Source organism: Lemur catta, chromosome 11, assembly GCF_020740605.2.
Source record: "Lemur catta isolate mLemCat1 chromosome 11, mLemCat1.pri, whole genome shotgun sequence".
Classification (NCBI taxonomy): Eukaryota; Metazoa; Chordata; class Mammalia; order Primates; family Lemuridae; genus Lemur; species Lemur catta.
The window spans coordinates 4581365-4598827 of record NC_059138.1 but is presented as its reverse complement, the minus strand read 5'-3'; the positions used below and the strand labels follow the sequence as shown (position 1 = coordinate 4598827).

Below are 17463 nucleotides of genomic sequence, written 5' to 3'. Positions count from 1 at the left end.
GGGCAAACACAGGAACCTGGCAGAGGTGGTCATGGGCTCAATGACAAACATGTGGAAGAGGTGGGCCTGGTGCCAGCACCCGATACAGTGCTCAGTGGGCACCCAAGTCTGAGAAACACACAGACCAGCTACACACAGCAGTGGCAACTCCACTAGAGTGTGGCTTGCCCCCCGTGGGCCACACCTGTGCCATGCCTGTGCCTTGTCGGCCACCGTGGCTGCCGCCAGGAAGAAAACTGGATCAGAAGGTGGGCCTTTCAAGCCTGGTGAAATCCAGCTCTAACGAGACAAAATAAAGGAGCAGAAGAGACACAGGGCAGGAGACAGAAGAAAGTGTGAAAGGAAGAGAGAGAAGAAAACAGAAAATGGATGACAAAAGAAACTACTGGGTTGCGGCCCAAAGTCTATTTCTTTCAGCTTTGTGTAAAAGGTGGTACCTTTTAGGGCTCCAAAGACACAAACCAGCGTAACTTTTGGAAGCAATATTAGAAAAAATCTTAAGACCCATCAATTCTCAATTAGCTAAAGGCTGATCATTGCTGTAACAAATGCCCACTGTGGACTTAGGAACATGGTCAGCACACAGGGGCCACGAGACAAGTGAACAAGTGAGTCCTGGGCCTGCCCTGGGACAAAAGAGTGGCAAACACGCAGTATCCTGTGGAAGACGGTGGGAGAGATCAGAGCCAAGAAGAGTCAGTGCTTTTTGCTGGGAGACATCCAGGACCTTTTTACTCCTGCTGGCTCCCAGCTGCCAGACCACTGAGGACTGAGGTAAATGCTAGGGGACGTGGTGTGAGGGGACGGTGGTGTGGGTGGGCCATGGCCAGCCTCAGCCCTGGAGTATGGAAGCTGTGCCCAAGGTGGGCCCATCAGAACTGTAAGTACCAAAACAAAGGGAAAAAAAGGCTTCAGACTAACATGACTATAACTAGCCCATAAAAACGGTTGGAAATAAACACCCTTCTCCCTTCCACGCATGTTCTCGGGTGCACGCTGCCTGCCAGCACCATCTGTCTGGTTCAGCACAGCGGTGCAGTGTGTGGGCTCAGGTGCCAGACGGCTCCGCCTGATGCCTGGCTGTGCCCCCCGCGGGGTGGGCCCTGCTGTGGAGATTTTCCCGTCTGTAGGATGGGGGCTCACGTGGCTGCTGTGGGGATGGGAGGCAGACGCCTGGGCATGCTAAAGCGGTGCTGGGTCAGGAATATCAGCTCCTGCTATGGCTGCCACTGCTCCCCCTTTCCCTTCAAGTCTGACCTTGAATGCCATTTAAACCTTGCTGGAGCACGAGAAGGTGGGCACTACCGTTCCTTCCGCCTTCGATGCAATGCTGAACTGTTGTTTCCTGTTGTGAGGAAGGAACGGGTTGGAGGAGATGAAGAATAGTAAGTCTGGCTCCTCTGGCTGTTCCCTAAGGGGTCCGGTGTGCCATGATGTGCCTCCCCCATGCCTCTTTGGGAATGAAGCACATCTTCCCCGGGCTGCTGTCGGTACTGCTGGGAGACCACCTCTGCCTTCTGCCAGCCCCCGGTGAGGACTGCCCACGCCGAGGGAGCACCTTGCCCCAAGGTCACAGCCTTTCCCACAGACAACTGTCCCCAACCCTTACTACAATCCAGAGCAACTTCGCAGGGTGGACTGAGGCCCTGGCTGAGAACACGTGGCAGCTCAGCTCCTCCTCCCTCCACCTGAGCCTGCTCCCTGCCCGCCCCAGGGCTGACCCCACGCTCTCCTGCACTAACGAATGTCTTGGTTAGAAGGCGGTTGAAGCTACTGGCTTCTTGTAGCTTCAAGAAATATGAGATTACTTTACATTTTTATTTATGTGTACCTTGGAACCGCCTGCCATTTTCGGTATCCACATATCATAAAGATCTGTGCTCAGGGATTGGACTGGGCGGGCCTTGGTGGACAGGTGGCCCCAGAATATTTATTCTCAGGAGTCAAGGTGCTAACTCCCCGGGAGACCCCTGCTAGATGGCAAATGCCCCAAGGGGGAGAGCACAAAACATACTAACCTGATAAGTTGATTTGCAAGAATGCCAGCTGCTCATCACCTCTCCTATACTGCAATGTCCCAGCCCAGGAAACACACATTCTCCCGGGGCCTTGCCACTCGTCTTCATGCACAGTGACCTACTGGGGTCCTGACAGGTCCATAGCGGAGGGACGTAAAGAGGCAGGCAAGACTCCAAAGGTCCTCAAGTCACCGTGTTCTGCTTCTAGGTAACGCTGGCCAGGGAAGATTTCTGTCCCCACTACCGCACCTCTCAGCAGCCCCCTCTACGACTTGGCCTTCAGCTTCCTGCCATGTGGACCCAAGGCCATGTCTACGCACTTGCAGTTAAAGGCTCAATACCTTCAGCCCTGGGGGCTCACACTGGCTTCCCCTCTGGGCTCAGGGGCTTGGGCTTGGACTATCTCATTGCAAATAAGGAGACCTGCCGAACAAATTTATAAGTGTATTTAGCCAAAGCCTTACAAAGGATTAAAAAGGAATTCACATTCAAATGTACAATAAAGGAATCACTTCCTTTGAAAAGAATAAAATTATCTTAACCTGGGACCATTCCCAGAAAACCTGGGGTGGGATGGTGGCCACAGCTAAACTCTTAGGGGGGTCCTCCCCAGGGGACACCAACAAGGGAGGGGAAACCAACCCTTCCAGAGCACTTGCTCTTTACCTGTGGCATCTCATTTTATGCCCCCCAAGTCCTGTGAGGAGGGGATTATTATCCACATTTTGGTGAGGAAACTGAGGCTGAGAGAGTGTCAGTAAAGTACCCGGGAGGACACAGAAAGCCAATGGTGGCACTAGGTTTGCAACCTTGGTCTCCGGCGCCCAAACTCATGCTCCCTCCACCACAGCCACCCATTCTCCTGCTCACACACACGATTCTGCTCTTGAGAATCTGGTACAAGTGACAGCTGGGTCCATGCCTGTCCCCCAGCAGCCAGATGCTCGTCCACCAACAGCACTTGGGGCTGCAGAGGTCCCTGGAAGTGCTGAGGCCCACGGCCTAGGCCAACAGTCCCCTCCCTCCTTGTTCCTGCTCCAAGTTTTATGTCAGTGGAGGTGCCTGACCAGTCTGCAATCACAGGCCCACCGTGCCATCTAAACGGCTCCTGGCAGATTTATGGCGCTGTTGCCAGTCAATTAGCCTGAGCAAAAGGCCAAGTAACTTTCCCAGGTAGGAGATGAAAGAAAAAACAGCTAACAATAATGTTCCTAAAATTTGCCCTTTTAAAAAATTTTTATTTATTTTTCTTTTTTTAGAGACAGGGTCTCTCTCCATTGCCCAGGCAGGAGCACAATGGTGAGATCATAGCTCGCTGCAGCCTCGAACTCCTGGGCTCAAGCGATCCTCCCGCCTCAGCCTCCAGAGTACTGGGACTACAGGCATGTGCCAGCACACCTGGCCAAATTTGCCCTTTTATTGAACCAACAAGACATGATTTGTCTGAACATTTTCTCTTTGGGATAGGTGGCTCCCCTAAATCGATTTGTAAATAATCGATTTCACCCAGATTTTTCTAAATTAGTTCACGGAGTTAAACTAAGCATTTCATTCCCAAAGACTGCCACATGGTTTTCCCTCCCACTTTGCTAATTTGGCATCTGCATTTCTTTACCATCATCATCATCAATGCTAGGGTAGGCTGTGTGGGACGCAGCTTCCTGGGGCTGGGATGTGACAAGGTATAGACGCAGGCCATCCTTAAAGGATCTATGGTTTAATTAAGGAGACAGGCTGGACACATCAAAAGAAAAACAATAAGATGCAGAAAGAGGTGGCATAGTGGGTGCAGGGGTGTGGCTCCCAGACCCCAGTGCAGGGGGTATTGCTGGCCACCAGCGCTGAGCTGAGGCTGCCCTCTGCAGAAGGATCTGCCTCACCTAGGTGCACATGCCCTCCCTGGGGACGGCGTGGGAGTACAAAGGCCTGGCCCCCTCTCCGCAATCTGGAACAACTCTAAAGGGCCACAGCAGTTCCAGAATGTTCCAGGGGGCCAACTGGGGCCTGTGTTGTGAGTGCTTCACAGCCCAACTCCTCCCTCTGCCCAGTCCGGCTTGCTTTCCTTCTCCACCACTGAAGGCCCAAAGCTGGAGGCACAGAATCCTTGGCTGAGAATACCTGCAGGTGAAGGGTACGAAGATCATTCCAGGGGTAGAGCACCATTTAACGAGAACACAACCGGATACGTCCGTCTGACTTTAGCTGTATTTCATCACAGTAAATTCTCCACCTGCAGGCCACGCCTACAGAACTCTGACTTGAGCCCTTCCTGAAAACCGATGTTGCCACGTCTGGCGAAGAGAGGAAAGTGGTGGTGGAGAACCCAGCCTGGGCCTGGGTCTGTGCTTAACACGGCCCACAGCCCTTGCTCTGAACCAGCGCAAAACAGCACTGCTTTGGCGGGGTTTCCCGATCTCTGGCAGAGAGCCACAGGCCAGGCCGAATGGACTGACCTGTGGCCAGGACACTGGCCTGCCAGAGAGGGTCTCCCTCCCCCACATTCCTCCAGTGGAAACGCCGAGGTTGAAACCTTGCTCTGCCGCTGGCAGCCATGTGACTTTGGCGGTTGCTTCACCTCTGTTAACCCCCTTGCTGTACAGTGGTCCAGGAGGCAGCTTCCGTCCCCTTTGGCTCCCAGGGGCCACCACACGTCCTCTGGGCCATTGCCACACCTGGCGGCACCCAGCAGGCCCAGTATGGATGTCACCTGGCCAGGTTCCTTCCCTAGGCCACTTTGGTGTCACTGCCTGACATTTCCCTCTGTCTCTGAGCCGAGAATATTCTGTTACCTGTGCCCCAAGGTCATTTCAGAAATCTCAAAATACATTTAACAAGCAAAGCAGAGTGGTGAGGGGACAAGGAACCTCTCTGTTCTCCGGATCCTGGCTGCTCCCCAGGGGCGGAATATCCCCTGGGACACTCACTCATCTTCAGCAGCAGAAACGGGAGGGTTCCGGTGACACTATCAAAAACCCAGCTTTGGAAGGACCTGGCTCCACCGACCCTTTGTGTGCCCCTCACGGCCCTCAAAAGCCACCGTTCCTGTGACAAAGTTCTGTTTCCTGCAGTCACGGAGCTCCACCCAAATGGAGACCTAGACTCCAACCCTTTTTTAATGTATATATATTACATATTCTACACATTACATAAAATATATCATTTAAATGACATATAATTTGATACTATTAATTACACAATACATTAATGTATATGTAAGCAGATCTAGAGAGCTTAACTGACTGGTCCATCTCTGGTCCCTGGGCTCAGGACCTTGCAATGTGACCTTGAGTCCTTCCCACGCTCTGTCCCTTGAGTCTGAGCCATGTGACTGGCTACAGCCAGTGGCCTGACAAGCCCTTATGCTTCAGGCTTGCCCTCTTGCTGCTGCCTGGACTGCCTGCTGGACACATGGCCCAGCCGCCCCCTGGCCTGGCTGGTGTGGAGCCAACCAGGCGAGGGGCAGACATGTGAGCAGGCCGTCCTGACCCCCGCCCCGGCCGAACCTCCAGCTGACCACAGAGTTCAGTCGAGCCAGCCTGGGCCACAAACACTTCTCAGCTGACCAGAGAACTGTGAGAAAGAATAAATGTTCATCATTACAGGTCACTTTGTTTTGGTGTTTTGGTAGCAGCAGCAGTGAACTGACAGGGTGACAGCACACCCGAGGCTCAGCTTTGGCGGGGGGGGCAGGGGGACCACGCCCATCCTGGTCACAGTGATGCCCGGTGCCTTGCGCAGCGCCTGGCACACCCCAGGCTTGTGGTTAATGTTGGATAACTCAGAAGAAACCCCCCGGACACCTGACATTAGAGCCACCGGGATTTCCTGAGTCCTGGCTAAGTGTTGATTCCAATAGCCAGTTATTTAAAAATAACAACAAAACATGAGAAAGATGAGCCAGAGAGCGGACCTATGAAAGCATGGAAGAGAGATTATTCATTTCTGAGATGCGAAGAGTAAAGAATAACCTTCAATGACCTTCATCTAAAAAAGGGCCAAAGAAAGAGTACGAAGGCCTGATCCCCCAGGGGCAGACCACCGGAAGGCAGCAGCGTTTCCATCTGCCATGTGCCCACCATGTGCGGCATCTCTCTGGCCCGGCCATTCGTCCTGGTGTGCCTGTCCTACCCCCAAACGGCCTTGGCTGTTCACGGGCATCTAGGCCAGGGCTGAGCAGAGAGGCCAAAACGCAAGCAAGACACAACAGAGGTTTTTCCCGACAGTAGGGCGAGAATGGCTGTGAGCCGTAGATGGCCTAAATTCCTTTTCTACGATAAGGGTAACACGACTCATAACAGCAGTAGTGATACTGGATTATTTAGAGACAAAAAGAGATGGCTCATACAAAAGCACACATCTGGCAGACAGCAAGTGCTCCATCAATATTAGCTAAATCTGATGACAATGTGCCACCCTGGCAGTATCTGATAATCAATAACATTGGACAGCCATCACCGCCGCGAATGCAACTCGCCATCAAGCAGAACCTGAACTGCGCAGAGGAACGGCGCTCTGGGGTGCTGATTACACACTACGCTGCAGAGGAGAATGGGGTGGAGGGAACGTTAGCTTCAAGCCCTCGACCCCAGGGCTGTCCGCATGGCTGATGCTGTGCGCCGGGGGAGCCAGGCGGAAGGTCCAACAGACAAACAGCTGCTTGGCGCCCGCCTGCCGGTCTTCTGGAAGCTGAGCAGGTGACAGAGCAGGATCCCTCCCCACCTCGCTGCTCCCATGGCTGCAGGACGCGGAGTCTCGGTGGCTACACGGGAGGAAAGAGCAGGGCCAAGGGAGGTGCTATGGCCAGAGAGCAGCCTGGGCCTGGAGCCCCACCCCAGCCTCCACCACATCCTCAGTTCTCTCCCAGTCCCTGCACTACCACATCCAGCAGGGAGGGGAGGGGATGGCAGGGAAGACCCGGATCTCGGGAGGAGGAATGTAGTCAAGGAGCTGTGGACAGTGGAAAGCAGTGACCCCTCCCTGTGGCCCTGGCCCACTCTTCAGGCCATGCTGCGGTGACCGCCCCTCAGCGTTACCGGAACAGAGACTGCTGCCCGGGCTACGCTTAGGTTAGGCTCCTGAGGCTGCAGTAACACAGCACCACAAGCTGGGGGCCTGACCCGGCAGAATGTTTTCCCTCCTAGCTCTGGGGGCTGGAACTGTGAGACCAAGGCATTTGCAGGGCCATGCTCGCTCTGGAAGCTCCAGGGAAGGGTCCATCCTTGCCTCGCCCACCTTCTGGTTGCCCCACATTGCGTGGCCTGCGGTGGCATCGCTCCAACCTCTGCCTCTGTCTTCACAGGGCCTTCTCACCTCTGCCTGCGTGTCCAGATTTCCCTCTTCTTCTCAGGACACCAGGCATTTGTACAGGGCCCACCCTAATGACCTCATCTTAATTTACATCTTAATTACATTTGCAATTCACAGGTACTGGGTGGGGGATATAAAACTTCAACATATTTTTTTGGAGAATATAATTCAACCCCTTAACACTGTTCATCTTTGTACCTCAACACCTAGCACAGGGCCTGGAAAATAGACCTCAATGAGCCGACCGTCCCTAGTCCCAGCACTAACCCTGCCTAACCGTAAACACAGTTCTTGGCAATTCTTCAGCTTTCCACTTCTTTATTTACAAATTGAAAAGTTTGTGCCCTGTTTTCTAAAACTCTCCCCAAACCCTGTTGCATCCTTCCTCTCCACCTCCCCGGCACAAACGGAGGTCACTGCAGTGCTGCCCACCCCGCTGGGCTGCAGGAGGACAGCAGGGCTGCAGGGCTTCCCGCAGCGAGGACGGGGCCTCTGCCTCGTGGATAAGAGGCTGCAGCCCTGGGGTTAGGAGAGCAAACTGGTCTTTGTTGTACATTCATCAGCAACTTCGCTGCCAGGGCAGAGAATATCAAAACACAGAGGCCCTGGCAGAAGCCCCAAAGCCAGGGTGATACCCGATTGGTCTGTGACAAGCCATGGGCTGGCAGAGAGGGTTTCCTGTCAACAGGAAGTAAAGGATGGAGATTACATTATTTTCAAAGTAGGTAGTGGAAGAAAGAGATGAGTGAGATTCCAATTAACCACTGCAAGGCAGGGTTAAAACAAACAGTCCAGCCCGAGGTTCCTTCTTCCTCTCCGGGGAAGCACAGGCAGTTAACATGCAACCGTTTCCTCGGGTCTGGTCACACGGGCTGTGCAGCGGGGTGGCAGGAGGTCTCCCAAGCATTCCCGTGGTTGAGCCCGAGGGACACAGCTTCCCACTCAGGTGACTCCTCTGCTCCTTTTAAAGCAAGTCACAGTTGATGGACCAAGCAAATTCAGGACCCTGTTTCAATTCGGCAGCTCAGCACTTTGTTGGCCTTTGTCTCACATCTTAAAAGACATCAAAATTGTGCAGTTATCAAGACGGGCTGGTCCACTCTCTTGCAAGGGCCAGGAGACGGCGTTGTTCTGTGTGTGAGCGTGTTCACCATGCACATTCTGGTCGAGGGGCGGGAGGGTGGATGAAGTAGGGGGACAGCCGGACTCCCACCCAGCTCTTCATGGGGTCGGTGGCTGCATTCAACAACTTAGAAGCTCCATAAAAGTAAAAAGATTCCTAGAAACAGAAAGTCCCTGGCAGTAAGCCGAATACGTCAAAATGGGAGAAGTAAAAGAAAACAAATAGTCAAGAAACAGCATCATTTAAAAGCACATTTATTTTTCTGAAGGTTTTAGAAGACACAAACTGATTTAAAAGTTACATAAATGAAGTCTGAGCCAAGGAGGAGGCGTTAGCAAATAAAAAGTGCTTCCAAATGATTTCTTTAGTCAATCTAGTGCTGAGCACAGTCAAAATGCAAACCCTGAGTGAAGACTGACGATATAGTTTTGCTAGGCTTTATTGGAGGAGGGTGGTTTGAAGAAAACAGGCAGAGAAAGATGCTCATGAAGCACTGAGAACCCTAAAAGTGTGTGATGTGTGAAAAGATGCAATATTGAACCCACAAACTATGTGGGCTGCTGCTTCTGTTATGCAACCTCAGTGCTAGAGCCGTCCTTTCGGTGAAATCATGATCCAGGATTTAAATATTTGCATTTGTCATTAGGCTACCCTGCAGTATTTAGGACCGCGTTTATAGGACATCTTGAAACTCTCCACAAACAGGTGCCAGGACAGAGCAGGAGCAGGGGGAGGGGTGGTGGCCAGACAAGAGTGAAGCTGCAGACTTCACTTCCACCATGGTTGCCCGTGCAGTCCCCCACGGAACAGTGAAGGTGCTCTCAGTGGGGACATCTGTAAAGTGGGGATAAGAGGATGAGACAAGGAATTCGGCACCAGGGTGACACCCCCGCCACTGAATGTGCACTTCTGCAGGTCCTGGAGCTGGGCCTGCTCTACATCACTCCCCACGTGAGCCGCCTGGCGCAGGTCCCTGCTCCCCCCGAGCAGTAGGGTCTTCGAGGAAGGGGAATCCCATGTCCACGCTCCAGCTGCCCGTTCCCTCCGTGGGCCCAGCAGGAGACTGTGCCCAGCCCCTGCTCGCGGGGCCATCTGGTCAGCCATCTCACAGCCAGGACGAGGCCTTTGCCATAAATAACCCCTGGAGCCACAGGACAGTGCTGGGGGCTCCCTCACTGAGTAGCCTGGCTACCCAAGGCCCTGATGTCATGCCTTGGGCCATGTAAGAGATTGTGCTCTGGGCATCCAAGAGCCACTGAAAGGCTGAGTCAAGAAACCTTCCAGTGGGGCCTGTCAGGCCCCTCCAACTCCCGGACTACTCTGGCTGGAGGCCGATCTAGGTGTTCATAGTTATTTAGAAGCCAGAAATATCCTGCCTTTGTTGAACAGCCAGTAGTCAAGGCTATCTCTTCACAGCAACAGCTGAGAAAATGCAGACAGATAGGGAGATAATGGACAGACAGACAGAAGGAATAACGCATGGGGGCAGAAGGAATGGATGGGTTTTACACCAGCGAAGCTGGAAGCCAGTTGTTTTTAAACCACAGCAGGCGTAAGAGTCACCTGGAGAACTTAACGGAAACGCAGACGCTTGGATCCCACCCTTAGAGGTTCTGACTCAGTAGGTCTGCTGAGAGTCAGGATTTTACATTTTAAACAAATACTGGGTGGTTCTACTTAAGCTGGTCCAGGAACTACACTTTGAAAAACACTGCCCTAAACCTTAACCCAACAAATCTTGCTCGCGGTGGCACAACTTGACCAAGGTTAAGGTTAAAGGCCAACGTCAAGGTCAAAGCTGACACCTCCATTTTCCCATGGCCAAGATTTTAACCCAGGGTGTTTCAGTGGTGTGAGGGTAGAGCACACCATCCTCGGTGGCTCCTCCAGCCCCCGGGGCAGGACGTAGCTCCTGGGGTGCCGCAGCGCGGCTCATCTGGCTGGACAGAGGCTGCCAGGCAGAAGGGGGTGCGAAGTTCCCAGGTCCATCAACAGCGTGGAGGGTGCCAGGCCTCAGGCAGCGTGAGGCTTCCCTCAAGGCTCCACAGCAGAAGGCATCATGAGCCACAGGCCCAAGTCGTGCCTGTACTACCTTCTATGACTGGCCAGCTGCTTCTTGGCTCTACTTTTAGCCTGTCTCCCGTGACTGTGAAGGTTTCTGGAGCACCTCTCCCAAGGAGGCCAGGCACGTGTTCCCTCTGTCAGAAAAGCCCTGCTCAGCAGGTAACAGCCGAGCTCCCCCAGCCTGCCTCAGTGTCCCCACAGGCTCCGGCCTGGGGTCCTTCTCGCCGAAGCTCTCCCTCCGCTGAGCCTCCTGCTCTGTCACTGACTGGTAAACCCATTTTATGCCAGCCAACAGTCACTGATTAAAGTACGTGGATTTCAGCGTTAATAGCAATGCTGCTCTTTCTTAAACAAAAAGGAGAAAGAACATGCTTGTTCCCAAAGTTCTGGCAGAACGCCACTCACAGCTACACTTCCACTGAATCATCTTCTAAAACCATTCCCACCACCTCTGTTATCATCCCTGCTCTACATGAGGCACGGAGGCTCAGAGCAGAGCTAAGGCTGGATGCCAATAGGCCACTTATTTATTTATTTTTGAGACAGAGTCTCTCTCTGTCACCCTGGGTAGAGTGCAATGGTATCATCATAGCTCACTGCAACCTCGAACTCTTGGGCTCAAACTATCCTCCTGCAAGTAGCTGGGACTACAGGTGTGCACCACTATACCTGGCTAATTTTTTCTATTTTTGGTTGAGATGGGGTTTCACTCTTGCTCAGGCTGGTCGAACTCCTGACCTCAAGCAATCCTCCCGCCTTGGCCTCCCAGAGAGCTAAGATTATAGGTATGAGCCACTGCGCCTGGCCTCACTCACTACTAAAGGCCAGTGTAACCTCAGGAAGGAATCTGCTCTCAGTTTTTCCTCATCCTCTCCTTTGGGTCCTCCCTTCTCCTCCAACAAGCACCCACAGTATGCCCACTGCCTGAGAAAGAGGCTGAAATCAACCGAGGCCACATCCTCGATAGGCCCAGGGCCATCTTCCCTTCCCCAAGAAGGGAAAATTCACTTTATAGATTACTTGGTACATCTGGGTCTCCATCGCCTGCTACTACCCATCAACCCAAGGGGGTCCCCTAAAATGGATTCCCCCTTCCTAGTGCCCTGAGACCCACAGGGGCTACTGGCAGGAAGTGGGGAAGACAGTTAAAGATACTCAGAGCCCGAGAGAAGGAGTCGGCAGTGATTTCTCCCCCCCACACACACGGCCACAGTTCTGCTTATGCACTAGATACGGGTGCAGGCTAATGTCCCGAAAGAAATTCAATCCAATTCAGTAAAGAGACAAGCTGCTTGGACCTAGGGACCCCAGGAGGCCTCATCACCCCCAACACTGCTGGATGCCACCAAATGACCCCACTCACAGGACTGCCAGAGCTACAGTGTCTTTCAGGAGCATTTCCTTAAAATCCAAAACATCCTAGGAAACGGCATTCCCTGGACACCGCAAACCTCTGATGTGGGAGGATGGATGCACTGCTCCGGGTCCACCATGCCAGGGCTCCGCCACGCCAGGGCTCCGACTGGGCCCACCGTTTCCCCCTAGACCAGCCCCTTATACCAGGTATCTCCAGATCAGTTCCTGCCAACTCACTCCATGTCTCCCTGCCACGAACCGGACACGGAGGCTCAACACCCTTCCTTCTTGTGTCCCGTATCTGCCTTCTCCGCTTTTCTCTCGTTGTCACCACAGTTCAGGCCCCAGACCCTCATCCCTGGAATTTTGCCAAAGCATCTGAGTTGGCTCCCCCCACACAGGCCGTCTTCCCGTCACTCCGCTTTGCACACCTGCCCAGGCGCGTTCTCATGAAGTGTTTTTGTCACCTTTAATGGCTTCTTAGTTCAGGTCCCTGCCTCCCAAAAAATGAAGCCCAGACAAGGACTTAGGTTCAGCACTTCATTCCAGGGAGTTCCAGCGAGAGAATGGGGAAAGTGAGGCGGGAACTGGCCAGGAAAGGCAGGAAGGGACATTAATCAGTGGGCCACCACTGTGGGCAATAAGGGCTCAACCCTGCGAGGGACCCCGAGTCACCCTGCAGAGCCCATGTCAGAACTGCCCTGCCAAGGAATGGGGAGGCTGGGCTACCCCACCAAATACACCCTTCCTGGGGTGACGGCTGTCCCGGGGGGCACAATCCAGCACTTCCAGGCGTCCCTGCACTAGGCTGAGCAAGCTGCCAGGGTCTGATAGGGTTCCTCTGGGCAGAGAGGAAGACACAGTGAGAAGCTGTCCACCAAGGCCGCAGGTTCGCTCAGGCGGGGCCCTGGCCTTCAAGGACAGGCCAGCAACAGTGTCCACCACAGCTTCTCCCTGCCTGTGGAAGGCAGTCCTCAGGCCCTGAGCCTGGCCATCAAGGCAGGGTTGCCAGGCCAGACACAGGACACCCAGTTAAACTGGGATTTCACATAAACAATGATCATTTTTTAGTATAAATATATCCCAAATATTGCATGGGACATACTAGTGCTAAAAATTATTTGTTGTTTACCTGGAATTCAAACTTAACTGAGCATCCTCTATTTTTATTACTACATCTGGCAACCCTGCTTCAGGGGCCTGCTCAATCCAGTCCTCAAACCCCTTTCTCCATGAGAAGCAGCTCTTCACTGGGAGCAGCTGTCCAAGCCCCTGACTCTGTGGGGCCACAGGGTGCTCAAGCCTGTTCCCTGCTGGGAGCAGCATCGCCACTGCTCCTGCACGTCTCTCCTGCCTACCACGTCTGGGTCCAAAGTCTCTCTGAACACATCACTCCCTTCTCTCACCTCTAAAAGCAGGTCCTGCCTGCACTGGTCATCCTATGACCGGGGTCACTTGCTAGCATTTATCTGAAAGCCTTATTTTCCTAGCTCGGTTTAACTCTCACCTAGCCTGGCACAATGATCAACAGGTAATTACTATTTGGCAGATAAAGGACCCCTTGGTTCCACCAGCAACAGCAAACCCTGTGAGGACTTAGACTGAGTCCCTGTCCTCCACCCACCCCACACCAGATCTCACCACAACCAGAGCGCTGGGCACACGGGCACACTCGGGTGGCAGCTGTGGAACAATCGAATGAACACTACTCGGTAAGGGCTGGATCACGCCAAGAATGCTGTCAAAAGCTGCCAAAGTCACCACTAGCAGCAAGAAGGGTGGCTCGAGTATCCCAACTATTACGTGGTTTTTCAGTGTTCACAGCCTGGACTCTCGATCCTTTTTCCGGTTTGGGATTTTGTCTTACATCGCCACTGGCACTGCCCCCGTGAGCACGCCCACACACGCAGTGCTTGGGACTGGCCTCACCATTTGGCCTCAACACAAAATGGCCTGTCCACAGGACAATGCCCTGTTCTTTTTATTCTCTCTCTCTCTTTTTTAAATTAGGTGCTCTGGTGCATGTGTAATAGCCATACATCTATACAACATTTCAAATTTGTAAAGACCTTCCCATGAATTATTTTAAACATCCCTGTAAAGCAGGCAAAATGGGTATTTTTTTCTACACCTGACAAATGGGACAACTGAGTGGTTAAATGGCTCGCTTCAGTGACCACTGTCAAAAAGAGGTGTGTAGTAGCAATGCCTAACTTTTAACTTACAAATATGGGTGTAAAATGTCTTACATGAGAGACATAAACAGGAATACTTCATTTCCAAATAGAACGCTTATTACTGTATGTTTGGCCATCACGATGGTGGCCACACAACAGCCAGGGGTCCAGTCACCTGCCCCCCAGGCCACGAAGAGCTGGGCCAGGTGCCACTTCCGGCTGCTCCCCAGCAGGTGTCTGGGGCTCACCCCTGGACTCCACCTTGTCATCCAAAAGTTACACGCATGTGAACCTGGGGGGAACCTAAAAGGCAGAGCTGCACTCAGCAAACACAGGAGGAAGTGCCCCTGCGGGATCTGCAGTGGAAAGTTAGCGGCCAGGCACCGCCACCCCAGCTGTCGGGCAGGATTAGCTTTAACGAGGTGCCCAGGCAGCCCTCAGAGGAGGGTGGACTCACTGCACACTCCCATGCTGCCCCAAGACGGCCATCCAGGACAGAGAACAAAACATTCTCCACGGAGCGTGTGTGTGTGTGTGTGTGTGTGTGTGTGTGCGTGTGTGTGTGTACACAAACATTTACTTGGTGGGTTGAGGCGGAGGGTGTGACCCAGCTCGGGGCTCCCTTCGGGTAAAGGTCCTACCACCCGACCTAAGAGGAGGCAAGGACAAGCGACTGGGGGCTACCTGGGCGGGCCACCCGAAGGGAGGGCGCACGACCCGGCCCCCCCCCCCCGCCCCCAGACAAAGTCATGCCGTAGTCCCATCGAAGTCGCCGAAGTCCAGCGTATGCCGCCGCGTGACCGGGGCTGAAGTCCGCGCAGCCCTGCACGGGTTAGGGGACCCCAAGCCCCCAAATACTACTGGGGCCCGAAATACGGCCCCGGGGTCGGGCGAAAGGAACGGCTGCAGAGGAACCCAGTCCCGGGCCCAGAAACACCCTGAGAGACATTGGGGTGGGGAGGTCCGCTTGAGGGAGCAGCTACACAGCCCCCTACACTGCTGCTGTCCCCACCTACCGCCCCTCCCCTGCGTCCCCTGCAGCCGCGCTGGGGCTCCACCTCCCCGGAGCGCAGTCCACACCGTCCTTTTTCAGCAAAACAACACAGCGCGCCGCCCCCAGCACCCGCACCCGGCGGGATCCCGGGCCACGCCCAGCCGCCCACCGGCCGCGCCCCGCGCCCCCTCGCGTCCGCGTCTGCCCGGTCCCCGCCCCGCACGGCCCCGAGCCCCGCGCACGCTGCTGGGGAGCGAGATCGAGCCCCGGCTCGGCGGCCCAGCTCCGGCCTGCCCCTCCACCCGTCCGAGCCGCCGAAGTGACAGGAGGGGCACGCACGGCGCGCGGGGCGTCCCCGTTAACCGCTTCGGCTCCGGGGCCGGAGCGCCGCGAGGGCCAGAGCCGGGACGGCGGGGCTGGGACTCACCGGAATGTGCACTCGCAGCGAACGCCTCTTCTGGCTGGGAATTTTCCTGCCGCCGTTCCCGCCGGGGCTGGAAACATCTTTCTTCTTCTTGGTGTCCATGGCCGCGCTTCCCATAACTCTAAACAGAAGTTAATTCCGGGGACTCGTCCCTGGGATTCGGTCCTCGCCTTCGGCCCCCAGCCGCTGCTGTCGGACTGGAGCCGCGCGCTGTGGTACTGTCCTTCTCCCTGGAGACACGCGTGGGCACTTCCGCGGGCGGGAGGGTGGAGCAGGTAGCCCGAATCCGCGCGCCCCTACGGACTCATCCGATGCGGACTCCGCCAGCGCCGCTCCCGGTCTGCGCTCGTCCGGTTACGCGTGGCCGAGGTCTCCTGCTGGGTGACAAAGTTTTCTTCCTTTTGCAAAGCGAAGCAACATTTCCACGCTCTCGGCTCCTCCCACAGATTCCCAGAGATAATCTGCAAGGCAGGTGCAATTAAAACCCGTAATTCGGAGAACCTGCCTCCGATGCCTGCGGCCGAGTGGCGCCTCGGCGACAGAGGGACCGTTCGCACATAAATATAATCCTCGGCCGCAGAATAAACCAGCCCGGAGCCGGGAACGAGGTCCGTCCTCCTTTCGGGGCGAGGAGGCGGGGGGAAGAGGAGGCGCAAGGCGAGCAACTCTTCGCAATTGGGCTGTCGCCGGCCGCGAGCACACGCTCTGGCGGCGGCTGGCTGCCCTGCGGGGTGGGGGCGCCGGGAGCCCCGCGGGCCGAGCCGGGCAGCGCGCCCTCTCCTCGGCCCCCGCCGCGCTGCAGCCTGGGGGACTGCGAGGGGCCCGTGAGGGGCCGGGCCTGGCACCGACGCAGGCTCGCGGGGCGCCGCGCGCTGGAAGGCGGCGCGCCTGGAACAGGAAGTGCGCGGCGTGCGGCGCCCGCTCCCCGCCAACGACGCCGCCCGGGTCGCCGCGCACCGCCCGCTGCGGCCGCGCCGGGGCTGCGCTAGCTCAGAGCCGCTTTCTGATCCACGTCGTGGCCCACTGTCCGTCCATGCCCGACCCCCTAAACACGCACACGCACCCCGCCCTCCGCAGACCCGGCGGCGGTGGAAGTCCCGGTTTCGGTGGGCTGCTGGGTGGCAGCACGTGCTTCGCAGAACACCGTGGCCCCGGGGGTCCCGCCCCGCCCAGAGAGCAGTCTGTGGCGCTGGGTGAGTGCGGGTTTTTCACCCGCCCCCCGCCCCCAAATCTGGCTTTTTTCAGGTTCATCAAGAGTCGCGCAGTGGATCCGCGGTAAGTGCGTGTCCCCACGCTGCGGAGCACTCGGGGTTCCTAAGACTGCGGAGAGACCTGGCCCGAAAACCCGAGCGAGGGCGCCACGTGCTGGATCTGGCACCGCCCCGTGTCCGTGTCCGGGGCCCCTGGGGGTGCGGGGAGGGAGGCGGTGTGGCCCCACCCCCCATGGTTCCGGTGATGGCCTCACCTTGGCACTTGGGTGGGAAGTAGGGCGAGTGCCGGGTCGGGGTTGCTTCCCCGCCTGCTCTAGTTTCTGAGGATGTGGTGACCCCAGAGGCCACCTAAGCTACCGGAGTGATGAGTCAGCTCGGCTGTAATCAGTAATGCGGGGAGGGCACCACACAAGGAACACGACTGGGTCGCTTTGGAGACACGGCGGGGTGCGGGGGGACCGATGGGGAGATGGCCTTAACTCCTCTTCAGGTGTGTGCTCTGGCCCCGTTCTCTTCTCAGGAGGGTGGTTAGCCCACTGTAGGGAACATCCCCAGGGAAGGCGCATGCCTCCCTCCGTCCCCCAGAAGAGAGAAGCAACCCTGTTTCAGCCATCTTTCCCTGTCCCTTCTCCAGCCCACGTTCCAGCAGTTTGTGCAAAATCCCTGCAGTTTGGTGCTACCTTGGTTCACAGGCTGGGTTAATATTCTTCCTCCTCCTTCTCCCCTGCTCTGTAATCCAGAACCAAGCCAGACTGGACGGTCTCCCAGTCCCAGAGCGGTGCCTGGCAG

The 17463-nt window shown here is 55.5% G+C and overlaps 1 protein-coding gene across 1 annotated transcript in view; it reads right to left on the bottom strand.

The window, feature by feature from the left end:
* The window catches only part of PRKAG2 (protein kinase AMP-activated non-catalytic subunit gamma 2), a 242932-nt gene extending 226735 nt beyond the window's left edge, over positions 1-16197 (bottom strand). Inside the window, exon 1 of the mRNA XM_045565350.1 lies at positions 15467-16197. Coding sequence (XP_045421306.1) covers positions 15467-15580 — 114 coding nt within the window. The 5' untranslated portion in view covers positions 15581-16197. The remainder of the gene's footprint in view (positions 1-15466) is intronic.
* Positions 16198-17463: the final 1266 nt, after the last annotated feature.